This window comes from Acanthaster planci, linkage group LG18 (assembly GCF_054643075.1).
Source record: "Acanthaster planci isolate LZ-2023a linkage group LG18, COTS_SCS, whole genome shotgun sequence".
In the NCBI taxonomy this organism is placed as follows: Eukaryota; Metazoa; Echinodermata; class Asteroidea; order Valvatida; family Acanthasteridae; genus Acanthaster; species Acanthaster planci.
The window spans coordinates 10,160,297-10,186,692 of record NC_141794.1 but is presented as its reverse complement, the minus strand read 5'-3'; the positions used below and the strand labels follow the sequence as shown (position 1 = coordinate 10,186,692).

Here is a 26,396-nt window from a genome sequence, read left to right as displayed (position 1 = left end):
AGTGTTGAATGTGCGCTCTCAAATTAATTACAATATAGCATGCGACGTCAGACATGTGGGTACGTTCGATATCTGCAGCTTCTTCATTTCCCAGCACGTACGCACGAGTAAGGAATAAAACCGGCGAAATGGCTTCCCTCAGAGTTGGAAAATCAGCAGTTTTGTTGGCAAGAAGATGCTTTCTCAGGCCAAATATCAGAACAATGGCAGCCGGAGGTGGTAAGTCTCTATTCAACGTGTGTAGATGTGACTGGGAAATACTTTTGAGAGTTTTACAAACAGTTCTAGGCTACCTGGACTCGGCAAACTTCAACTCACTTGCACGGCCATTATGTCATGCATATATGTACCGTCGTACTCGTAGCTCTACTAAGTTTTTATTATTTTGGATGGGATCGTCACACTAACGCTCCACGCCTGTTCATTTAGTAAGATTAAAATGGTTCTAAAGACTCACCAAAAATACCTCTATCACCACCTACAGCTGGCTTCCATAAATGCTAACGTGAAACGGTTGGGGCTTCTCATGTCAATGCTATATCTGACTTTTAGGCCTACCTTTCAAATGTGTGTAGCGAGATTTAGAATCAACAATAACTCTATGGGTGAAACATGGTCCTCCCAGAAACAAGCATGAGTGGCCTATACGTGATCTTGGCAGAAGACTCGTTGATCATGACAGTTGGCATGGTTGGGAGTGCTACCATTACCAACGACTGTTCCCTTGTTAATACGTCTGGTGCCCCGACTACATTTTTGCCTCTCTTGAAGTTTCGTTAGAGGACCATGTTCGGCCATAGAGTTATGGTTGATTCTTAATCTCACTACACGCATTTGAAAGGTCCCGACGGCGAAAAGTTCATGTACTGTGCATGTGTCGAGGGAAAACGGTCAGAGTTTGACAGATTTTGAAGTCAGAAATAGCATTGAAGCCCCAACCATTTGACTTTGGCATTTATGGAAGCCAGTAGGTTGTGATACAGGTATTTTTGGTGAGTCTTTAGAATTTTTGAGAACCGTTTTAATCTTACTAAATAAACAAGCATGGAGCGTTAGTATGACGATCCCGTCCAAAAGGGGAATACTTACACTCCACTTAGTAGAGCTATGCTGTTGTTACATTCCGAAGTTTTTGGGTATGAAGAAGTTTCCCACTGCCCCAGCAGATACTGAGTTAGGCTACTCGATGCTCGAAAGAAATGGGATTTTAACAAGTAAGAGTTCCATTAACGGACATCACTTCTGTTCGCACTGATTTATAAATAAATAAATGGCATCAGAAAATGATATCATGGGGCCTAATAGTAACAGCCGGCTATTGCCAGACTGCTCTTACATGTAAATTGAATAAGTTGAAAGGCAAATTTAGCAACAAAATTTAATTGAAACATTTTACTTAGCCCACAATAGCCCACTTGGTCAAAAAACACTTGTGCTTAGGTTTACATGTAAGCCTTCTACTGAGAAGGTTCAGGCCATTCATGTCTCGTATGAATTGTCCTCGGGCATGTCAGGGTGTCGAGTGATACCTGTGTAGAGTTGTCAGTTGGGAATCAGTTGGCAAGGGGGCGATTCGGTAAGGGGCGAGTCCAATCGTCAGTTGAACATGTAGGGACTATGTATTCCAGGCGCTGATCATGCTGAGAGGAGTTTATTGGTGGACAAACTTTGAATATGTTGAAAAGTAAAAATCGAGGGTGAGCAGGCCCTAGTCTGGGTATTGCTACAATGGACTCTAATACACTTGCAGCCATTAATTACTAGGCCAACTTGTAGATAGGCCTGGGGCTACTTTTTTAAAAGTTGCACAGTACTATAGTATGTTATAGTATTCAAAGTTTGTTTTTTAATTGTTTTGGTGTCATTCATCTTTGCAGGAATTCCTGAACACTCAGAGCACGTAACAGGTCTTGAAAAGAAAGAACTAGAAATGATAAAAGCTGGCAATCCCGTAAGTATTGGATGCATAACGTGCATGCAAACAAAAGGACGAGACTAGTACCCCGTGACCGAAAGCAGCAGATACCTGAATTGTCAATCTCCATGCGCAGAACCTGTTTATTTTGGTCTGTCATTTCAATAGCTTTACAAATCAATGAAGCTACACACAGGTCCCTGATCCCTCCATTGAAATGTTTGGGGGAAACCAGTCTTCACCTTGCGGGCTACAGTACCTGTTTATGGTGAACTTCATTAATATGGAGGATTGTGAAATCATTTCTAAGACCCAATTGCCTATCATTGTTTCATCCAGCCACATGCCCCCAGCTGCCTTCAGGACAGGCTAAAACACATTGATACAGGCAGATGTAGCTCATTTGAGATTTACAATGCCCCATTTTGTAATAGAAATTTGTACCGAAAAGATAGATACTTTTCTTGTTAAGTTGTAATGGCGAATGAAGTTAACATGTACTTTTCCTGGACTTTCAAACTTTTGCAGCACTTTATTCCAAGTACAGTTAATAATTTATTTTACGTGCTGAAGTGAGGATTTATGTTTCCTAGAACTCGCTTGATCTTGATGTGAAGTTTTTGGTTTCAAAAGGTGGATTTATGCTTCTCAGGAGACTTCAATTGTCCACCTGACCAGTTGCCAGGGAACGCTCATTCATCTCTGTAATGACATGCCCACGTTTTCCTCATCTGTTTAGCAATTCAAAAAATGTAAACTGAACTGCTCCCTCTTCTCAGGATCCCTTTGAGCTTCAAGTGAAGCGGGTACCAGCCGGCACGAGGGACAAGCCCGTCAAAGTAACGTCCGTCTTTGAGAAGCGAATCGTCGGATGCATCTGTAAGTCTGCCAATTTGAGAAATTTGTGTCACCCATTATTTTTTCATTCTTGCCATTTATACGTAGAGGTACATTTACGCTAAAGCTTCTTTGTGGACCATTTTGATCAGAGAATGCTTTGCGGAGTATGCGTCCCTCATTCAAGAAATTGACGCCGGAAAAAGGAACTTGGCCATACAGTAAGGTTCATGAAGGCCACGTGTGCAGAGTTTACTGAATAACGGGAACTTTTGACAACAAAACTAACAGTACGTGTACTCGAACTTTCAGTGGACATCAAAGCCCCACTGAAAAAAAAGTGGCTTGGTTCTCTCTGCCTCGATTTTGCAAAATCCAACCAAAGCTGGCAGATTCTTGAAGGTGTAAAGATGGTGATTTTCCTTCAAGCTGGAAATATTAACCCTCTGTCAGTCACAGTTAAAACTTCAATTCACTTTGCCCTGCTGCTCGATACGCACAGGCCAGTCACCAACTGCCAGATCTTAATTCTAGCTGGTGCTGTGACCGGTCAAAGTCAATCAGCAGACACACAGCAGAAGGCAGCTGGTAGGCAAAGCGGGCTTCTCACTCATCAACAGTCAAAGCACAGCTATGTTGAGTTACCTCGCGAGTCTCAGCCTGTCGATTCTGCTTTATTTGGGTGGGGACTCTCAACCTTTTTCACTGAGAGGACAACTTTGTCCGGAATAGATGTTTGCATAGGATGAATGATTTGACAACGGCCGTTCCTTTCCAATATAACAACAGCCATCAAACGGTCGTTGAATCACCTCCACCTGCCATTTTGAAAAAGTTTTGATCTTTTCTTCGTCAGAACTGGACAGAAACTCTCGTACGTGTTCTTCTCTCACAGCCAAACACATTTTTTTATTACCTTCTACAACAATGCTGTATGATTCTCAAATAAGCCTTGTTAAGTTCAGTAATGGTAAGGCTTAACTGAACATAACATAATCTCTTAGGCATTTTTACTAAGAACTATCTTCAATCCTCCAAAATCCTCCGATTTTCGACATGAAAAAGTTGCATTCAGCCTCAATCCTCCAAAAGTTCTTGAAAATGTTTTTGGAGGTGTGTCTACTGCCTCAATCCTTCAAAATCCCCCGTCATTTCCTGTCGTTATGTTGAGGCAGTGCGAATGGCATTCTTCAGCTGTGCGGTTGATTCGAAAGGAATATCGGGCTGAAGTTTTGCTTGACTGAGCGAAAACAACACAAGGTCTAACCCACGACCTTCACTCATGGCATCCTTTGCGATCAGCCACGCACATTTTTCCATTCACCCTCAATCCTCCAAAATCTTTCAAAACCGCCCGAAGGATTTTGGAGGATTGAGGACGGTTAGGGTTATATAAACAGCTCTGCCTCTGCCCCTTCTCCCAGGTGAAGAAGAGCAAACCTTCATCAACTGGATGTGGCTACATTCCGGCGAGCCCCAGCGATGCGACTGCGGACACTATTTCCAGCTAGAGAAGACAGAGGCTATATAATCTGCCAAATAGCCCCCTCCCTCTCGCCTTTCCCTGGTTGTTATTTTGTAAAGAGATGTAGAGTGTGCATGAGTGGGGTTGAGACCTGATGATTCAATACAATAGTTGTTGGCTTTTGATAGGATTGGTTAGCTCTCGAGGGTGCCATGCTTGAAATGAACTCAACCCACTGATGTTAACTCCTCCTTAGAAGTTTACCTGCAAGAAGTTAGCCTTGTAAGAAGCCAGGTTTACCAACATTCACTTTGATTCTTAATACTTGTTTTCGTGCTCATAAAACTGTAATGGTGCATAGTCCACAGATACCCCTCAACGGTGCCAAAGAGAAATGCGGAGGTCGAAAAGCTCTCCGATGTGGTCAGAAATATCAAATGCGTGAATGCAAGCCACTGAACAATGGCTGATCTGCATTCCATAGACATCCAGATTTCTGCTGGCTGCAGCCACATTGAAATACAGCCTTGCACAGAAACTGGAATGCCGTTACCGCTGCATGCCTGGCAACCTGTGCAGACACTGAGTTTGTGCACATTCCGACGAAAACTAGTGGCACGTACATGTACTAGGCATTTGAAGGCAGCATGGCATCTTCTGTCCTGGTATTGAGTTTATGAGGTTGGCAGCGAGTATGTAATCGGTTGAGCACCATATATTTTTACTGAGCTTTTAACTACAGATGCTTTTTCTGTCAGTGGATACTCTTCATGTATAGTACCCTCAAGAGATGATGATGACGTAACAAAACATCAGACAGACAGGACGTACCAGAATTATTCTTTTCCGATCAGAATTGGGCAGACTTGTTTGTAGGCCAAAATGTAAGTGATTTCAATTTACAGGTAACAAGCAGACTCATCATGCTTCTGAGGCAAACAAAACCACTTGTTTCCAGCCCAAACAAGTACGACATTGGGTTAATTTATTGGCAAGTGCTTTCAATTCCCTGCGTGCATACTTATTGAAGTCTGTGAAATACCATCATGGCCATTTTCAGACTTTCTGCTAAATACTGTAAAGCACAGCAGTGAGACCAAGGACACATACCAGTTTGAATTAAAATCTTGGTTAATAATAAAATTCACCTGTAACTCGTTCAGTTTATGCACCTGTCATGAAACTTGGTGGATGGCTCTTATTTCAGAAAGTATGCACTTGAATGTAGTTTGTCATCGACGGAATTTTGAGAAAAAATGTACCCATGAAAATTCATCGGACTTAAAATGAAGTTCTCATGTAAAAATACATGCATCAAAAAATAGCATATATACACATAGTTCTAAACCTTGATACAAACTTATACGTATATGGTTTTCAACAAAATTCAAATGATCAGCCTTGATAAACAATTCAGAATGAAATGTTTTCATACACTGTTCATGTAGTGCATTGTGTGTACATTCCAACACTACCACGTCATTAACACAAAGCCTTTGAGGCATGAAGTGGCTGGTGACAGCCTAAGTTGAGAACCTTGTGTGTGGCACTGTCACTCAGTCTGGGAACAAGACAGGCACTGCTATGCATGACTTGGTTAAGGTCTGGAATACATGTAAATGCAGCCATGCCTGCTTGAATTTCATAAAACTCTGAAAACTGGTAACACAAAATAATACTGAATACATGTACATTTATAAGTACAACATTAACAAATTTGTGTAGAGTCCTGTTGGTCAGTTGGTTTGACCAGAGATTGCAATGTGGACTCTCATTTTCCACTCTGCGGTCTTCACAAGCAGATGAGAGCAGAGCCATAGCGTGTGCACTATCTCTATATGTGATGACTGGTCCACCTGCCGTCCTTGACATTGCACTGAATGCATGGGTACCACTGAAGAGTGGTAGGCACTCATACACCACCAAACGGCTGTGACTGCATGTAATATGAGTGGGTTAATACCACCGGTTGAATGGATGGTTACCCAAAGCAATACATGTATGCCATATACATTCTGTCACTGAGATGACTACACGACTATGGAAATAACACCTACATATATTCCTTGCATACGCACATTATACGCTTCAAATGTGTTACGTACCAAATTACAGATATTATATACATAGACATCTGTTGATCCAGTGTCGTCATTTGATATTTGTTGAGAAATTTTCACTCCATCGGATTAAGTTTACCGCATGAAATGTGTAGTTGGTGTTTACTTAATATTGAATGGTTGTTCCTTTTGGATCATTTACCATAAAAATGTTTGGTCGATACCACATAGCAGTGCGAATGTGTGTGCAACCGTCATTGTGATTTTATGGTGTGGAATTCTTAAGTTACAATAAAAAAAGTATTGAATAATATCTGAAGACATTTCTCTGCTTTGTTAGTTTGTTATCATGATTGTATTTAACCCTGAAAAGTGGCGCACTGTTAAAAATACATGTACACGTATGTAACTGCAAAAACTTGGCTTCAGGGGATTATAACCCATCAAAACTTAACAAGGTTTTTGAGAGAAAGGTATAAATGCCCCGGCCCCTCCACGAAAAAAATTTCGTGGCTATCCCCTTTAAAATTGAAACGAAAAGTGATCTTCTGGCCATACTAATCTTGAATTTCCAGTGAAAAACAGAGGCCAACCTCTTGACGAAAGTCAACAGGCGGCGCTATTTAGGTCTGATTTTGCAGCGTTTTCTATGAGCGCGTATTTGGTGTAGTGCAACCTCCATTATTCAAGTACACGTAGTCTTGGGGGCGCTGTTGATTGTAAGACAATCATGATCAGTGCCGCCAACTCTACATTGGGCGCTATTGTTTTCATTACCTGCTGGCTTCAACTCAATTGAGGGCGCCACTCTATTAACAATAGAGGGCGCTAAATATGTAGTCAACAGAGGGCGCTATTAAATTTTTCAAGAGAGGGCGCTAAATATTTAAAGCGTTATTATTAAATCTGTGGTTAAGCAAATTCGACGTTCCGGCCCGCGGCATTCAAACTTACTTGACAACTGGTCTTGCAAGAGGCTAAACGAGCATGTCGCTGTAGTGTTAGTGTTAACATGGAAAGCGTTTTCTGTCTGACAGCGACATCCAAATGTAAATTTGTAAAGGTAGGCTAATTAGTAGGCCCTAAATACATTTCAGTTTGAAGTTTTTCAACATGAGGTTTGCCAACACCTTGTCTGTAGACCCGTGCGTAAACACTAAACAGGGCCCGACGAAGAACTCCTCCGTCGTATACGATGGAGGAGTATTCGTCCGGCCCTGTTTACGGGCATGACGGGTCTGTATGAGGCCTGAGGAAAGTCACGTAAAAAGTCATGAAAGTGAAATTCGAAACGCCTACGGTCTGGGCTATTAAGGCCTACATGTACATGCATGCATCCCATGATGTAGGCCTATCACCTGAAAATGCCCACTGATTAGGCCTAGTAGCAGTATTTGTATCACTGACTATTGTTGATGTAGCGTTATGCTACCCTTATTTGACACACTTGAATTTTTTTGGCTTCTATTGTCAGATTGTGTCTGAGCAATATTTATTTCAGCTCAAATTTCACAGTTAGTGAAACGTCATCAAACTACTATAGGGCCTATTCTAATTCATAAATCTCGCTTTAACGTAGATGCTACAAGGTTTGGATGAAATTTTATTTTCATCCAGTTTTCACACATTCATTCAGCTGAATTGGAGCCCAACTTTCGGACGCCTATATATTTGGATATCAAACAAAATTTCAAAAAATTACAAAAAACAGAAGCGTAAGAAAGCAGTCCTTGGTAGCGTCTTTTGTTTGTACAGGAGTCAACTGGCTTATTGTAAAGAGAGACCATGTCCAAATCAACTGGCTTAGGCTGACAGTTGTACATAAGTCTATGGGAAATGAACGCAGCCACTCACCTGTGGCTTACCTATAGTTGTCTCACTTCTAGCTTTAGCCATATTTCTTGGACATTGCCTTAAACCCCAAAACTCTTTGAAGTGGCATGTTAAAAAAGTACAACATACTTTTCCGGGAACATGTATTTGCCAATGCACACAGAGAATAATGCCACTTTCTTTTCTTATCTTTACCAGGTGTTGAAGGCGATAGTGGCTTGGCTGCTCCCTGCCTATGAGCTCATCTTCTGGCATCACTGCCCTGAGTGATAGAGTAACCCAATTGCAGCTTTGTTGGTCCCCTGCCTGTGGGCTCATCTTCTGGCATCATTGTTCTGATAGAATATGGCGATAGCAGCTTAGTTGGTCCCCTGCCTTTGGGCTCATCTTCTGGCATCACTGCCCTGATAGAGTAAGCCGATAGCAGCTTAGTTGGTCCCCTGCCTTTGGGCTCATCTTCTGGCATCATTGTTCTGATAGAGTAACACGATAGCAGCTTGGTTGGTCCCCTGCCTGTGGGCTCATCTTCTGGCATCATTGTTCTGATAGAGTAAGGCGATAGCAGCTTGGTTGGTCCCCTGCCTGTGGGCTCATCTTCTGGCATCATTGTTCTGATAGAGTAAGGTGATAGCAGCTTGGTTGGTCCCCTGCCTGTGGGCTCATCTTTTAGCATCACTGCCCTGATAGAGTATGGCGATAGCAGCTTGGTTGGTCCCCTGCCTGTGGGCTCATCTTCTGGCATCACTGCCCTGATAGAGTAAGGTGATAGCAGCTTGGTTGGTCCCCTGCCTGTGGGCTCATCTTTTAGCATCACAGCCCTGATAGAGTATGGCGATAGCAGCTTGGTTGGTCCCCTGCCTGTGAGCTCATCTTCTGGCATCACTGCCCTGATAGAGTAAGGTGATAGCAGCGTGGTTGGTCCCCTGCCTGTGAGCTCATCTTCTGGCATCACTGCCCTGATAGAGTAAGGCGATAGCAGCTTGGTTGGTCCCCTGCCTGTGGGCTCATCTTCTGGCATCACTGGCCTGATAAAGTAAGCCATCCTTCAATTTCTTTCCTTGCAAATTATAATTGTGACAAACATGATTGGGTACTTATAACATTTTTTCCTTTGTACAGGGTTCCCACAGTCATAGAATATCCTCAAAAGATCACCCCAAAAATTTACTAAAAATGCATTCCAAATTGGGAAAAATATTAGTCTTGAAATCCGGTTATTGGGGAAAACATCATGGAAAAGACACATAAGTCACAGGTATCAAAATCACGAAAGGATTATTGTTAATGGACCACTTTTGATGACGTGATAACAAAACAATGACAGATTTACAGGCTGTAGATTTGCTCATTTTGAAAAAAAAATCTCTTTACTTTACGATTGAAGAAACTAACTTCACCTTTGTTTGTATTCTTTTGTCATTTTTCACCTTCGTTTAGATTTGGGAAGGCCTCATTGCCAGGTGAATGTACTGCCATGGCTGCCTACATGAATGATGAGGCTGGCTAGCGTCATGGTGCGAGTGGACTCACCGATGAAATCTCCAAAGTGAAGAGGCAGGTTACGTCAGATGTAGCACAGGTAAGAGTCCTGAGCTACATATCATTGCTGGCTTTCAGTATGGGTGGATCCGGGAGAGGTGGGAGGGCATTGGTGTATGTATGAACTTTGAAATGTAGTCACTCTGCTCCAAAATATTGTCCTTCAAAACAAGTCAACCCCCCCCCCCTTAGAGAATTTTGTCTTGGATACAGCTTTGGCTTTTTGCCAGCAAAAACCAATGAATGCTTTTGGTACAGGGCAACCCTCACCGAGGGTAGGTTGTGTGTGCTGTACTTTAACAAGCAAGACATTGGGGACAAGGTGAAACCCTTGTAACCAGGGCAAGCTAATTGAATGCATCCACTTGACTGGAATGGCTCTCATTTTTTGGGCCTAACTTTCCTTTCTTTGATGATTCATTGCTATTTCATGGCAAATTATCAATGATTAATGGCCAGCATTTCCTGAGACTTGTTAAAGGAGCAAGGTTAGGTTTCACAATTTTCAAATAAAAACTCGAAAAATAAGCATTCTCCCCATTGCCATAAAATGCCTGGACATTGTAGATTGACATTACTGTACAGCGCCCTCAATTGTCCAGAAAGGCATGATGTCACTGCTCAATTCACTTCACCCAAAAGGGATGTCAGAGAGGTTTTTAAATTGTTAGTTTAGTCCATCAGAAGTCCTATCATGAGTGACAGATCAGAGTCCTTTCATCCAAGTTTATTCTCCGAGTCGAAAATAGTTGAAAATGATAGACTTGGAGGGACTTTGTGTCAGATCCAATTACAACACAGACTGTTTTTGAATGAAATAAGGTGTCAAATTGAGGACGATACAAGGATCCCTGCATTTTTGTAAGAAATGTCCCAGTTTCTGCCGCAGCTCATTCTTATGCGTTTCATTTTCTTCTCAGAACAACATGGAAGCTGTACTAATGAGAAGAGCGCCCTCGCCTCCTTCAACCTGGAGAGAAGGAAGATGGAGGACAAGATCCTATGGGACTTCCCAGATATGGTTCATGAGAATGTCAAGGAGAGGAAGAAAACTCAGATAGATGCCAGTCCTCGCCTCCGTCACTGAGAGGGAACAGTTTCCAAGATTGCATGAAGGATCCTCTTCAGAGTCTTAGGCATTGATTCACAAAAAAGGCAAGGAAAGGACTCAATCTTCTCAGAGATGCAGTTCCTTGCTTCCACCTTAGTACGCGATGGAGCAAGTCTATCTGCATTTCTACACTACTCAAAAGGATCAAAGGATCAGAATTTTAAAAACAGGATTCACATCGTAAGAAATATGAGTGTCATTTAATGCGGTTGTGTTCTGGCTACAAAACAAGAAAAACTTATTGGTTCCAGTCCAATGCAAACTTTCTCTCCAGAGCACTGAACTCTCGTGACACTGAAGAACGCTCAGGTCAGCACCTTGTCCAGGTCTCCTACACAGCCCTAAAAATAATGAAAGTGGAGTTTGGGGAGAAATTGAGTTAGAGCAATATCCCGGTAATGTGAGGGTGCTATTTTTGATTTTGAAATTATTACAGCTGAGAAATGAAGCACTTCCAAAGATACTGTATGCATCGCAATGTGAAAAAAATTACTGTTGAGACCTTTTTATTAGAAAAATAATGCATACATCTATCCCACATACAGACGTATCTGATGTCTGATCCCTGATTTTTTTTTGAGTAGTGTATATTGGTATACGGTACAATGCTGCTATAATGAACACGGCAGGGTCCATACGCAATGCTTGGTGAAGCATACCTCCCAACTGGTCCGATCAGTGGGTGATATTTCAAAGGCCTAAAAATTGAAGCGTTCCAATTTCTGTGAAAAAGGGAGAAAAATGTTTCTTGCTAGAGGGCGCTATTTGCTGTGTCGTAAAAACGGTAGTTCTGATTTTTGAATTCCCAATGTTGAAATCTTGGCTTTCAAGTCATTATCATCAGTTCTAAATTCGTTTGTTTAAATTTAAAGCAATTTTCAATGTGCAGTAAAAGTGCATGGAAAATTTGGGAGCCAAGGGGCATGTTCCGTATACCCAGTTGTTCAGCCAAGTGATGTACTTTATTCTGGACTTAAGAGGTACTTTGTATACTCAGTACAGTCAGATAATTGATCAGGTTGCTTGGAAACAAAAACTACTGTTCACAAATTAGCTTATATCTTTAAAGTATCATATTGCATCTACTCTCATATTTATGCACATTTAAAGCTGTATTCCACAAATTCCTATGATGTAAATGTACGAAAAATTTATTACCATTTGGAAAGACTGTTAGGCTCTTGATGGATAGGACTCACGTGAAAGTTGGTAACTATTGCATGCTTTTAAAAATTGAATGGTAAATTACGCTATTCACATCTCCATTTCCTGTTCAGGCAGCCAAAATACCAGCACTGTTCAGTCGACCTAGAGGCTATTCTGAACCTCACTTTGACAAGTTTTTCCTCGGACAAAGTTCTATGTGCATTATGTATTTTCCAAGTTGTACATACACATTGCAAGAGCATTAGACAAGAAATCTTTGACTGAAAATCGTCCCAAAACCGCAAGTCACAAACTGTTGGCTCAGTGCTAAAACTAAAAGGTAAATTGATGTAAAAAATGTAATTTTGGAAAATATGGCCTTACTCTCAGCTTGAAAAAATACTTAAATGAAACAACATTTTGTTAACTTCCAGTCATAAAACCTTTTTTTTTTTGCAGCTGACATTTAAATTTCAACCAATTTTTATTCTCATATTGATGTTTCAATATTTTTCAATAAGGACCTTTTAGCACTGACACAAAATTTGTTTGGTTCGAAAATATTGCCTTGCAAAAATGCCTTTGTGTGTACATGGAACAATCACCGTCTATTGCTGTAACCATTTAATTTCTATTTGCAAGTGAAATAAATGTTCGTTCATTTAAATTGAACAACTTTTGTTTGTATAATCTGTTTGTGAAAATGTAATACTTTGCCACTTAACCCTTCTACCAAGCTTAGCCATTTTACATTGCCAGAATTGCATCTGTTTCCAATCTTTAGATTTTACATTGCAGCCTCATCTTAAAGCCCTGCCAGTTTAAACATCTTCCAAGCTCCTTATATAAAGTTGCCCCTTAGAGCCTTTTAGTCTCAATCTTATAAGGGCTACAATAAACCTACTAGCAATATGGAACATTAAGAAGCTATGTCCTTCAACCCCATGGAATCCTCAGAGCTCTAATACTGATAGTCCCAAGCCCTCAGCCATCCACTCTACCCTTCCTATCAGCTCTCAGACTTCCAGCCCCTAGGCCTTCCACCCTTGCCTATCTCCAGTACACAGTTTGGCTGAAAAATATTCTAAGTCCAAACAATGGAAGGTTTAACATTTAGAAACGAGCACATTTCTTTAAGAAAGTGCCGTGGCATAGCGGTTAAGGACACTAACTGCAATGCACAAGGACCTGGGTTCAATCCCAGGTGGGCATGCACAATTTTGTTAAAAAACTTAGTATATAAAAAAAAAAAAAAAAAAAAACCTCCTTTTCCGGGGACCCCGGGATTTGAACCGGGATCCCCTGGCCTGACAGCCAGCTAGCTGACCACCAAGCCACAGGCCTCTTGATAGATATAAATTCGGAACTTATATTTAAAGGTTAGGATTGCGCAATTTAAAAAATGGTCAAAGGGCACACCTTATCTACATATATTTAAATAAGAAAAGCAGAAATTTGAATATGCCAAATATGGAGAATAGACTTCAGTATGTTGTAGGTCCACAATATATTTGCAAACCTTTCTGTTCTCATACCTCTTCAAAATATCCATGTCTACATGTAAATTATGTTCCAGTCACAAAAAAATTCAACTGTGTTTGTCGAACATTTGAGATCAAGATTCTGCAGACTGAAATTTCAGGGCATTTACATTTTTAATTTTGGGGGAACACAGTTGAGGAAAATTTGGTAGTAAGCCTCTTAGTCTACCTTGCTCTAAACTTTCGAGGAGCACGATGGTCATTACAGGTACCGGCTTATTTTGAATAAGAAAATTGTACAATCTGGAGAGGAAAATTATGCACAAAACCACGAAAAGTCAGAAAAAAAAGAAAACCAGTAAAATGGAAAAACATGATGTCATTTTACAGTTTCCTCCAAAATTTAAGAGTCCCATTTCACAGCTTATTTTGGGCAAGCATGAACAGTATGATGGATATTTTGACATTTCTACATTTGAGTGAAAAACATGTCTAGTGCTCTGTAATTTTATTTTACTCAGATATGATATTTAGAAAGAATACCTTCAAATATGTTTGATTTCTTCTCTAGAAACAAAAATACACTCTTGAAAGTAGTTCTAAAAATATTGGGTTTTTAGTAAAAAGAGTTAAGCATGCTCAACTAAAAACATCTAGTCTTCCCTTTTCCAAAAAGCTTAAAACTGTTCCAAACGAGACAAAAAGCCTTAAACCATGTTTACCATCAGAAGATAATCTGTACACTATTTTCTGCAAATCTAATCTTTGAGCATTGTAGCACCCTGTTTGTGCTGCCTAGATTTATGAAGGGAAGCCCCAGCTAATACCGCAGTAGACAGGAACCACTTTAGCCTCGCTGATGTCTGTTGCCTACAGGAACAAGAAAAAAAGGAAGAGTATTTCAGGACAAACTTAACTAATGGTACTTAGCCAGCTACAAGTAGACAGCGCCCTCTTTTGCATGCAATTAAACAAATAAAGATCATCAAATTATTACAAAATTCAAACTATGTTTGGTGCTCTAGTGAATGGCGGGCACATCTAAAAGCACAACATATGCTCCCAGCTGAGTTCAATGCAAAGCTGTCATTCTTTATTCATGCCAAAAATATGACTGTGTTTTGGTTATTTTTAAATTGACCTCAACATTTGATTACAGGCTTTTGGTTATTTTCAAATTGAGCTCAACATTTAATTACAGGCTTTTGGTTATTTTTAAATTGAGCTCAACATTTAATTACAGGCTTTTGGTTATTTTTAAATTGAGCTCAACATTTAATTACAGGCTTTTGGTTATTTTTAAATTGAGCTCAACATTTAATTACAGGCTTTTGGTTATTTTTAAATTGAGCTCAACATTTAATTACAGAGTATTACATTTTCTTTTTATTATTTGTGGCTCATGTCTGAAGGGTTCTTTTCAAGGGCAAGAAAATTGGAATTGTAAAAATGGTCAGATTCCCACCCCATGAATGAGAAGTCACAATGATTCTGTTAGCGAAGAACCAGACTTGTCAAAGTAAAAATTTTTAAGTCTAAAAACCCTAGTTACTGGTCATGTGCCCGGCAAATGTTGTTTAGTTAAATTTGCCAATGACGGCTCAACATCCAGTGTCATTGCATTAGATTATGGAGAAAACTGAACTCGGGGTTCCCAGCATTGAAAGAACGGAATAATAAATTTTGTAAAATCTTCAGTAATTTGACGCAATCATTCAATGTTTGTAAATAGTTCCAGAAACACAACACATGTACACTGAAATTGTACATGGCTCATACTTGAATCTTATAATTTATCATGCAATGACTACTATGCATGAAATTTCTGTGACAATAGCAAAGATTGGTCACTCAATCCTGGATGGTGTCAGGCTCAATTTAAATTTGAGCCCGGTAAGAGACTCAAGAGTTAGGACTAGTCACTCAAGCCTGGATGGTTTAGGCCAAAAATCTCTCAAGCCTGGTTAAATTCTTAAGAGCTAGGACTGGTCACTCAATCCTGGCTGGTTGGAGGCTCAAGTCCACCTGCTGGTTGAAAACAGAGTAAGGATTAGTCACTCAATCCCGGATGGCGTCAGGCTCAAGTCCATCCGCTGGTTGAAAACAGAGTAAGGATTAGTCACTCAATCCTGGATAGTTTGAGGCTCAAGTCCATCTGTTGGTTCATGTTGCTCAGACGAGGGCAACGATTGGTCGCTCAAGCCTGGATGGTTTCAGGCTCAAGTCCACCTGCTGGTTGAAAACAGAGTAAGGATTAGTCACTCAAGCCTGGATGGTTTCAGGCTCAAGTCCACCTGCTGGTTGAAAACAGAGTAAGGATTAGTCACTCAAGCCTGGATGGTTTCAGGCTCAAGTCCACCTGCTGGTTGAAAACAGAGTAAGGATTAGTCACTCAATCCCGGATGGCGTCAGGCTCAAGTCCACCTGCTGGTTGAAAACAGAGTAAGGATTAGTCACTCAATCCTGGATGGTTTGAGGCTCAAGTCTACCTGCTGGTTGAAAACAGAGTAAGGATTAGTCACTCAATCCTGGATGGTTTGAGGCTCAAGTCCATCTGCTGGTTGAAAACAGAGTAAGGCCATGAACATACATCAAACTTTGTGCGTCAGGTTCAGAGGTTTTCTCTGCAGCAGCATGGAGTCGAGAATTCTTCGTGCTACCCCGATCATCCGTTCCCATGCACCTCCCATGTTTGAAGAGTGGCACGGATTGAATACCTAAGTACAACCTTGTTCAGCGAGGTAGCGCTGGACTCCAATACCCTGCTGCCGTTCTTTATCAAGTTTCAGCTCGTTGAAAGCTCCGATGAAGTTTGTTCCGCAGTCCGATCTCAGCTGTTTAGCTGGTCCGCGGATGGCAAAGAACCTTCTGAGTGCATTGATGCAGCTTGAAGCGTCCATGGACTCGATGACTTCAATGTGCACCGCTCTAGTACTCATGCAGGTGAACAGGATTGCCCAGCGATTGTTGTTGGCCTGGCCTCCTCTGGTGCGACACATGACAACCATCCAAGGTCCGAATACGTCTAAACCTACGTACAAGAAAGGCGGCAAGGTGCTAAGTCACTCGGCCGGTAAATCTGCCATCTGCTGTTCCTCAGTTTTGCCAAGGACCTTCTTACAGGTTACACATTTGCGTAGGACAGAGCTGATGAGTCTCTTACCACCAATGATCCAAAGGCCTGATGCTCTGATGGCTCCTTTGGTGAAGTGGCGGCCTTGGTGTTCCACTTGCTCATGGTAGTGGCGCACCAGTAGTTTGGCTACATGATTGTGGCCAGGCAGGATGGTGGGGTTTTTCTCACCTCTGTCCAGCTGGGCATATCTGAGACGTCCTCCAACTTTAATGATCCCGTCTTGCAGAATTGGGTTAAGCTCTGAGAGTGAACTCCTGCCTGGGACGTCTCCTTTCTTCTTCAAGGCAGTGATCTCGTTAGGGTAAACCTCTCTTTGGACTGACAACCCAGAACTCTGCCTTGTATGGTGATTGGAGCTACTAAGCCGAGAGGATCATAGAGGCTGTTCACCGTTGAAAGGACCCTACGCCATGTGAAGGGCTTATCGGCGGCTGAAACCTTGAATGTGAAAGTATCTGTTGTTGTTTCCCAACACAGTCCGAGACTCCTTTGAATGCATTCGGCATCACCTCCGAGGCCTAAGTCCTTCATGCTTGCGGCATGATTGTCGGTGGGGAATGCCTCTATCACTGCACCGCTGTTTGAGGCGATCTTGTGTAAATGTAGATTAGATTCTGCCAGCGATGCTTGAGTTCTCTGTAGCTTCTGTAGCTGTGGGTAGGGACTTGAGTCCATCGTCGACATAGAAATGTCTCATGACAAACTCTCTCGTGTCTTCACCATAGTCGTGTTCACCTTCTCTGACTGCTCGATGGAGACCGTAGATGGCCAACGCAGGAGATGGACTGTTACCAAAGACATGAACTTTCATTCTGTACTCGACGATGTTCTTGGATGTGTCGTTGTCTCTATACCACAGGAACCACAATGAAGCAGTGGAACATCTGCTGGATGTCTGCAGTCATTGCTACTTGTTCTTTCCTGAAACGCAGTAGAACTACCAGGAGGCTATTGTTTAGGTCTGGGCCGGTGAGCAGGACGTTATTCAGGGAGATACCATCGTGTTGAGCACTCGAGTCAAACATGACCCTTATTTGGCCTGGTTTTTGTTGATGGTAGACACCAAATGTCGGCAGATACCAACACTCTTCTCCAGCTTTGAGTGGGGGTGCTAGCTCGGCATGGTCATTGTCGAATATCTTCTTCATGAAGGCAATAAACTGCTCCTTCATCTCAGGCTTCTTATCGAAGCTCCGACGCAGGGAGGCGAGGCGAGTGAGTGCATGCTCATGGTTGTTGGGTAGGCGACGTCTCCGTGTCCTAAATGGGAGAGGTGCCAACCGGCTGTTAGCATCGTCCATGTATACCTCTTTGTCCATGGTCTCAAGGAAAATTGTGTCTTCGTTAGAGAGGGCAGGCTTGTTGTCATCACAGCTGGTTTGGAACACGTCTTGCCCGGGATCCTTGTGTAGTGCTTTCCCGGCATGCTTTCTGTTGTACACTTGAGATAAACTGCTCTGCTGCTCCCCGATGTAGTATATCTTCTCTTGAAGATGAATATGGTTTGGACATGGAGTGAGGAAAGACGGCCGTCCCTTTTCTAGCAGGTTGGTTTTGAAGCTGTTTACGCTTGGCTTATGTGCATTCCCGAGACAAACTTCTCCTATGAGCACCCAGCCCAAATCAAGGCGCTGGGCAAAAGGAGCGTTGTGTGGGCCGTTGACTTGTTCACGCACCTTGTGAACTCTCAAGATATCTCTTCCGAGCATGAGAAGGATCGGTGCATTTGGGTCGAGGTGTTGGATGTGGGCTGCCACGGGTTGTAGATGGGGATGGTTTGCGGGTGCGTCCGGTGTGGGTATCTCCTCTCTGTTGTTTGGTATCTCATTACATTCAATGAGAGGAGGAAGAGGAAGGCTTATTCCCCCATCAATGGCTTCTATCTGAAAACCGACTGCTTGCCTCCCCGTCATTTCGGTGACACCTGCACAGGTTTTAAGAGAGTAAGGTGACGGACTGCTCTCTATGTTGAACAGGTCGAAGAAATCTGACCTCGCTAATGACCTGTTGCTCTGATCATCAAGTATGGCGTACATCCTTACTGCTGTTTCCGGCTGCCGTTGTGGGAACACTTTCACCAGGCATATTTTGGAACAGGACCACTCTGTGAGACTGTTACCACATACTTCAGTGCATTGGGAACTGACCATAGGTGTCGTGGTAGAATCAGCGTTTTTCTCCCCGCTTTGCTGCGATGTAGGAAGGGAGGCCTTTGGCAACAACAGCGCTAGACCCGGGTGCATAGCAGCATTGTGCTGGTTGCTGTCATATTCGTTGCATTTCACTACTACCTTACAGTCCTTTGCGAGGTGCGACGTGGATGCACAACACTTGAAACAGATACCATTCTCTCTGAGGTAGGATCTCCGTTCATCGATGGGTTTGGCTCTAAAACATCTGCATTTCTTGAGTGGGTGTGGCTTGTGGTGGATGGGGCAGCTCTTGTCAGGGCTGTCCTCTTTCTTTGCAGTAGTATCCGCACTTGAGTCGGCTACGATGGCAACATCCGTCTTGTGTACAGATATTGGGGTACTCGTGCGCATGTGTCCAATGGTACGTCTCTCTCCCCTCACCACAGTACTACTGCTGGTGAAGACAAAGCTGGGGTCATTTCTCGTTTTAGCCTCAGAACAGATGAACTCTGTGAAGAATAAGAATGGGGGGAAGGATGTTTTGTGATCCTTCTTGTACCTCGATCCTTTAGTGATCAAGCTTTCGTGTAGGCCGTGAGGCAACTTCTCGACTACTGGGTTGATGCCACGGGCGGTGTCCAGATAGGCAAGACCTGGTAGGTACCCGTCTTCCTTTGCGCACTGGACTTCCATCAGAAGATCTCCCAGTTCTCTCAGCTTAAGATGACCTCGGGTTGAAATTCTCGGTAAATTGTCCACTTTCGGAAGAGGGCGCTCTCCAAAACTTCTGGTGAAGCGTAGCACTCCTTCAGCCCTTCCCAGGCTTTTTTCAGTGCTACATCTGGGTTGTCTATGCAAACAGAACGGATCCTTCTGACGTGCTGTGACGATTCTTTACCGAGCCACTTTGTAATCAGATCCAGTTCTTCGCTTGCCGTAAGGCCAAGGCCCTTGGTGGCATTGGTGAATGATGACTTCCATGCCCTGAAGCTTTCTGGCTTGTCATCAAACTTCACAAGACCAGTGTTCACGAGTTCACGTCGGGCCAAGTATTTCGCAACATCGTTGACGATGGGTTCTGGACTCTGCTCAGGGGACTGTCGCTGATCTCGATTCTTGGGCTCATTGCGTGCTTTAGACTCCGAACGGTATTTGCTGTTTGTTGGCTTAGGGGCTTTGGCCACTGATGATGAATGTAACAGTATCTGGTTGGGGGTGGTGAATTAACCCTCATGTTGTCATGCACTGGTTCCAGGGACAGCATGGATGAGTAAGTTGTGTGCAGTTTGGCTTCCTGCTGCACGAACTGACCAGTGCGTTCTGCGATGAACTTTGGATCTACTGGTGTGCTGTCCTTGATGCAGGATCCCCCATTGCTGTCTCCAAGGCCTCGGCTTGAGCCAAAGCTGCTGCTGCTTCTCGCTGGAAAGTTAGTGCTCCTAACTCAGCTTCCAACTTTGCCTTTTCCAAAGTTATCATAGCATTTCATTCTGCACTTTCCATTTCCATCTTTGCTTCTTTCTCGGCAAATGATGCACGGACACGTGCTGCCTCTGCGTTAGCACGGGCCCTGGCTGCTTCACTGACGGCAGAAGAAGATGACCGTGCTCCCTTTGAACTTGTGAGGGATCTCTTGTCATCATGGTTGGCTTCTTCCATGATGATAGTTCACAGTTTACGTATGATGTGGCTGGCTCTAATGCTGTAGTTGCTTGTAACGTCTGTTATTGCCTTTTTACTGTACTGCCCTCCTTAAGATGTTTCTAATCTCAATTTAGCAGCCAGCCAAACTTCTATCACTGACGAAATGGGAGTCAGGAAATAGCTCCACATGTAGCTCCGGTGTTTTAATATTTGGTCACACTGGATGATGATGTCATTGACATGGAGTAAAACTGCGTAGTAAACAAGAAAACACAAGCTATGGATACCTGTACCACAGTATTAAGACACAAACACTACACATGTATGAGTCTCTAGTCTCAAAATACACTGAGATTCATGCCAATAACTAGTCGAACGAGTACATGTGCATGTAAATACTGAGCTCACGGAGCCCTAAATATGTCTATTTAACAGGCCTATAAGAGCAGAAAAGAGCCACACACATCCCCATGACCACGTGGATCGCTTGGTGTGTTATATGTTCTTGCATCCTTACACAACATGTCAACATGTGGGAGTCGGTGCCCTCTGTTGCATTACGTGCATACCCACACCTAAATGGTACAGTCCAAGTCCCATGAGAAGACAAGATGGCAGCAAACAGCTATATTTTTTGTGTGAAAAAACTCTATTTTGAAAATTGATTTGTGACTCCCAACTACTGAAAAGTCTCTTTCCGCCCAAGTAATACACTTCTATGCCTCTTTTGTCCATTGAACTTCTGTTTTCAAGGAGTCGACGTTGTGTTGACGTTACTATCATGTGTTGACGTTGTATTGACGGTAATTAGTAAGACCCCTTTATGTCATGGCACTTGCTAGTCTAGTAAAACTAAAAGGCCCTGTTTGTTAAATCCGGATCCAGATCACAATCAGTGATCCGACGTTGGTTCACTAACACCGTAACCTGCCCAATGGCACATGGATAGCGTGAACAAGCTTTAGGATCACTGATCGAGATCGAGATCGGTTTGAAACAAACAGGCCCCAGGACTATTTCTACATTGACAATTGACCATTTAACAAGGCATTAAGCACTTGTTGCGTCATCATGTCACACAGGCATGACGTGACCGAATAAGACCTAGTAGGCTAGGCTTAGACCTACTGAACATTATTATTTTAATGCAAACAGATTACTTAAGTCAAAATAAGGACAAAAGGAAGCACAGTGTTGCAGAATATCCCACCAGCTACCTCGCACTCGAAGCCAGCTGGGCTAACTTGTACTCTACCACCATCATGTCGTGTCAACGGTCGCACTGGCAGTGCATGTGTCGTTCAGTCTTAGTCACCTACGGCCCAGGCATGCCAGGCCCACGGGATAGTCCGTCTGGAATTACATGTAGAATGTTGCCCCAGTTTCTTCGCTGTGCATTGAATATTTCGTTCTCAAAGCGCTCTGACTCGGTAACCGTGTTTAGTCGTGAGGATCTAGGAATCCACTGCCCGCCGGGCACTGGCCGGCCTTACCCCAAGGCGAAAGCCGTGCTGTGACACCACAAGTTCTAGACCACGTGCGGTGATTCATGATTCTACAGACTGGTACATTTCAAGTGGCAGGGTATTCTGCAATTACAGTACTCCCTGAGACTTCCTCACACCGTGGAGCTACACTCATACTTTATCTAGAGCCCTGTTGAATGTCTGCCCTGAGGACGTCGACGTTACTGCTTTCCAGATTTGCCTGAGCTGACAGCCTGCAGCGAAATCCTTTGGCCCGCGCCCCTCGAGACCGCCATTGCGTACTGTACTGGCACGTCAAGTCTACAGAGGGCGGTTGTGAAAAATATATGAGTAATCAAAATCACGTAGCTTTACAGAAATAATAATCTGACGTACGCGTGTTGCTGGTAATTTTGGTCATAATATAATATTATAAAATGTTATAAAACTAAGCATTTAATTAAATGTATTCATAAAATGATAATCACCTGAGACAGCGTCGCATGCCCCCGTCACACAGCTGGTGTTAAACCATGGAGGAAGGAACATGTCCATGTTTATAAACGATTAATAAAGCACTCGCTCGTACGGAGATTTCTGACTATTTTTTTAAACTTTGCTTTGACTTTGTACTCACACGTTATTCACGAGTTGGATTATGTTTTTGCTTGATTGGTTTTCAGCTAATGTTTAGACCTATAGGGTAGCTACCGCTACAATCATTTTTTTAATACAAACCTTCAAAATGCACCTTAAATTTATGTGTCATATATTAACTGATTAAATGCACTGAAAGCTCCTTTTCAAACACTTAAAAATATCCATGCTTTCCTAGCCTGGGGCGCTGTTGTTATGATGTCATCCAGGGAAGACAAAGTCCACGTGCGTAGGTTTGCTGCTCAAGTCGTGAACCTAGAATTTACTCAACTTGATGAAAACCTTTAGTCACTGGAAACCTTGCTGAGAAAAGGATTTACTTATTGCTGTACACATATGTTTCCGCAAAACATACAAAAATGCCGAACTTTCACAAATCATTGTCACATTGACGCTTTCTTTCACGGATGACATCAAAGTTTTGCTCATGAATATAAAAATCTCGGCATTTGAGTACATAGAGGATAAGTAGGGCCCACAATACACTTTGAAACAGTGAAGCGTACGAGACTGCCGCAATGCACTGTTCTTCATGCATTTTAGATTTTCGGAAGCAATGGGTCAGTTTTTGGCAGGATATTTCTCCTTTAGGTCAGGTGATTTTTCAGTTTCTACTTATCGATATACTAGCAAATAAGCCCCTTTTCCGAGTTGGATTTTTTAAGAAGTCACTGAGCGAAAAAAATAATTCTAAAAACTTTGCACGTTATTTTTCCTATCCAAGGGTTCCGGAAGCGCGCCATCAGGGGTCAACTTTCAGGCTCCATTTACCTATAAGAAGTTAGTATTGTAAGAAGCCAGGTTCACAAACATCCACTTTGATTTTTAATACTTTTAAATGCTAGAAAAAAACAGTAATGGTGCAGTTGTGCAGTGGCCATTGTTCACAGATACACCTGAACGGTGTCAAAGATGTGGTCCGATGTGGTCAGGAATATCATACGTGTACATGAATGCAAGCCACTGTAGGCAAAGCTTATCTGCATCCCATATCTGCTAGCTGCAGCCACAACATTGAGATGTAGCCTTGGACAGAAACTGGAACGCTGTTACAACTGTTTGCCTGCATGGCACCCTGCGCAGACAAGTTGTTTTATGCACATTCTGATGAAAAATAGTTGGACATACACGAGTACCAGGCATTGGCAAGCAGCATATGACATCTTTAGTCCTGGCATTGAGTTTACATGTATTAGATTGGTAGCGAGTATAAAGAATTGGTTTAGCACAATAAGCCTATGTTTTTACTGAGCTTTAGTACAGACATGCTTTTTCTGTCAGTGGATACTTGACAGTGCAGTACCCTCAAGAGATGTTGAGAACATTACAAAACGTCAGATGGGACATACCAGACTTATTCCTAGTTTCAAATCAGAATTTAGGGACTCGTTTCTTGGCCAAAGTGTAAATGATTTCAATTAACAAGCAGACTCGTCATGTTAGGCAAGCAAAACCGATTATTTCCAGCCCAAACAAGTACAAATGCAGCAAATGGGAAGCGAAACGAGTTGGGATAAATTCACAGCACAGGATTTGGGTTTCTATCAATTTCTATTTAATCTGTGAGAGACATGGCCCCCTAACTTTTTAAAGTGAGGAAAATAAATTTGTCCGTCCACTTTTCCCCCTTAATTCTAAATTTAAAAAAAATTGAATAGTATTCATATTTCAGAAGAAAATTATTTGAAAAACAAAATCTTGAAAAAGCATTTGCAAAGTAAAGCAGTCAAAGTCGACGCAGTGAGAAATTGTTTCAGATCGCACAACAAAACTTTCCAAGGGCTCTCATCAACTTCAGACCCCGGAACCCACGCTGCTAAGGCTGCATGCTTCGGACTCCCTTTAGGGACTCCTTCGGACTCCTTTTCAGGAAGGGATAGTGGTTTTGCACTATGACTCACGGCCACATATGCACGACCTGCTACCGCGAAGCGTCACTTTGATTTAAACTTTTTGGTTCGCCAATGGCAATCGCCAATTCTATGCCTGACATGATCTTACAGGGCATAGAATCACTTGGGCATATACCCAGCAAGAAATGAGACCGAGGGGTACCCCCCAACATGTCCAATCCCTATACACATTCCAGACTATTGTTACTTAACACATCCCCCAAGATGTCTGAAAGGAATTCCCCAGATTCCTGCGAGACAATGACCAACACAAAGCAGGGGGGGTTCTCTCCGTCTCATACCTTGCTGCATATATGCTTGGGCACCATAAAGATGTTGTTCGCTTCAACAGGGAGAAGCTTTGGATCAAACGCCTCCGCACCATACAACCCCACGGCCTGAACATCCAAGAGAGAAACTACTAATAGGTGATCCACTGATAATATTCAGATAACTCAATATTATGCAGACTCCATAAAGACTAATGAAAGCCATGTTTGATTCAATATTTCGTTCTTTATTCTGAACATCTTCTTCTTTCCTGAAGATGTTCTGAATAAAGAACGAAATAATGAATCAAACATGGCTTTCATTAGTCTTTATGGAGTCTGCATAATATTGAGAGAAACTACTAATTAACCCTCTTTTCTTTCCCTCTCTTTTGTCCGCAGATTAAACCCTCCCCCCCGGTCCAGTTCGTTCAATTGTATGTTTCTCGGATCTCTTCCCACCTTACATCCCTTTGTTGCTCAACCAAGCCTTCCATGTAGTCCCCCCCCCGTTCCTTCACCCCCCTTATCCAGCCTGAAGCTTTCTTGACCTTTCCTCCTGTCCTCCTTGATTCGTCCATGCTTTGTTGGTTCCCCCGTTCGCTTGTTTGTCCTGTCTACTTGTCATTTTGCCTTTGAGAAAGATTAGGCTAGGATTGAAACGCCAGGCCCTCCATTTTGTGATTTGTAGTTTAGGTCACTGTAGTCAGCAAGCAGTTTGCAGCAGTTTTGTATTACATATCTCGGCTGGTCTAGTTCGACCAGTGAGTCAGATGCTTAAGTATGCGCAAGCTCAATTCTGTTACACGCGAACGACCCCAGTCAGCCTATGCCTATCTCACTCTCAGGGATTCTGGCAACTTACTTGGTCATTAAGATCTCGTACAGTATTATTTTCATGTGAATGGTCCCCCCCCCCATAATGAAAGATGAAATCGGTTACAACCAGCGGCGCGACTATGACCTGGAGCCTGGTCTAAAATGGTCGACGAGATCGTCCAAACCACTCGCGGTCACTTGGGCGGTGTTATAGTCTAACCACAGTCAACGATAGTCGTGGCTCTAACTTGGCTATGTTGACGAACCCATTGAGTCAAATACAAAGCTGTTACTCGTGTGTAGTTGAGTTTGCCACGAACAACGTACGTGCATACACGACCCGAAACTCGAAAAAAATATGCGTTGTTTTCTGCCACTTTAAAAAAAGAAAACTCTAAAAGTAATTTTGATTAAGCAGAGATCATATGCAGGAGTTTATACGACTGTTGAATATGAAAGAGGTATAAGGAATCATACATCGAGTGACCTATACTCCCTGTATAAATTTCTGTTGATTTTTTTTCCGGCCCACGTGATTTTTGACAAACCGTTCAAAACTAAGCGCGAATCGAACATTTGGCCGTTTTCTGGGAACAAATTTCGCACAAGTTCTTACATTTTACAAGATAGGCCTATTTAATTTACTTTTCGAACAGAACTCAGAACAAACTGACAAGGAAACATAAAAAACAAGGAAAACCTCACTCCGTCACCTCGTTATATGCGCAACTCGATGGACCGGTACATTTCAAGTGGCGGGGTATTGTGCATTTACTCCGTAAGACTTCCTCGTACCTTATCAAGAGTCATGCTCATACCTTATCAAGAACCCTGTTGAATGTCTGTCCTGACGACGCCGACGTGATTGATTTCCAGATTTGCCTGACAGCCTGAAGCTGCCACGTATGTTCACGCAGCACTGCCGGTGTATTAATTCAGTTCACACATGGGATTGTATGGGGGCGCGCATGACAGCAGTAGCTGTATCAGGTCC

At 42.6% G+C, this 26,396-nt stretch overlaps 2 protein-coding genes across 5 annotated transcripts; one reads left to right on the top strand and one right to left on the bottom strand.

Annotated features, from left to right (window-relative positions):
• The first annotated feature begins 38 nt into the window (after positions 1-38).
• cox5b (cytochrome c oxidase subunit 5B) lies at positions 39-6,592 on the top strand. The gene is made up of 4 exons (XM_022233880.2): positions 39-219; positions 1,878-1,951; positions 2,695-2,794; positions 4,177-6,592. The coding sequence occupies exons 1-4, from the start codon at positions 54-56 to the stop codon at positions 4,281-4,283; spliced, it is 447 nt and encodes a 148-aa protein (XP_022089572.1). The 5' UTR covers positions 39-53; the 3' UTR covers positions 4,284-6,592.
• Positions 6,593-11,686: 5,094 nt separating this feature from the next.
• Positions 11,687-26,379, bottom strand: LOC147796179 (uncharacterized). 4 transcript variants are annotated; one of them, XM_087148817.1, is made up of 4 exons: positions 26,221-26,379; positions 21,943-22,086; positions 16,105-20,550; positions 11,687-14,257 (listed from the first exon to the last, which is right to left on the bottom strand). In XM_087148817.1, exon 3 carries the CDS (start codon positions 19,346-19,348, stop codon positions 17,372-17,374), a length of 1,977 nt encoding a protein of 658 aa, XP_087004943.1. In that variant the 5' UTR covers positions 19,349-20,550; positions 21,943-22,086; positions 26,221-26,379; the 3' UTR covers positions 11,687-14,257; positions 16,105-17,371. The 4 variants fall into 4 exon arrangements, 1 of the variants encoding a protein (XP_087004943.1); XR_015428289.1 differs by lacking the exon at positions 16,105-20,550 and having other exon boundaries at positions 21,517-22,086; positions 26,221-26,339; XR_015428290.1 differs by lacking the exon at positions 16,105-20,550 and having other exon boundaries at positions 21,793-22,086; positions 26,221-26,324.
• Positions 26,380-26,396: the final 17 nt, after the last annotated feature.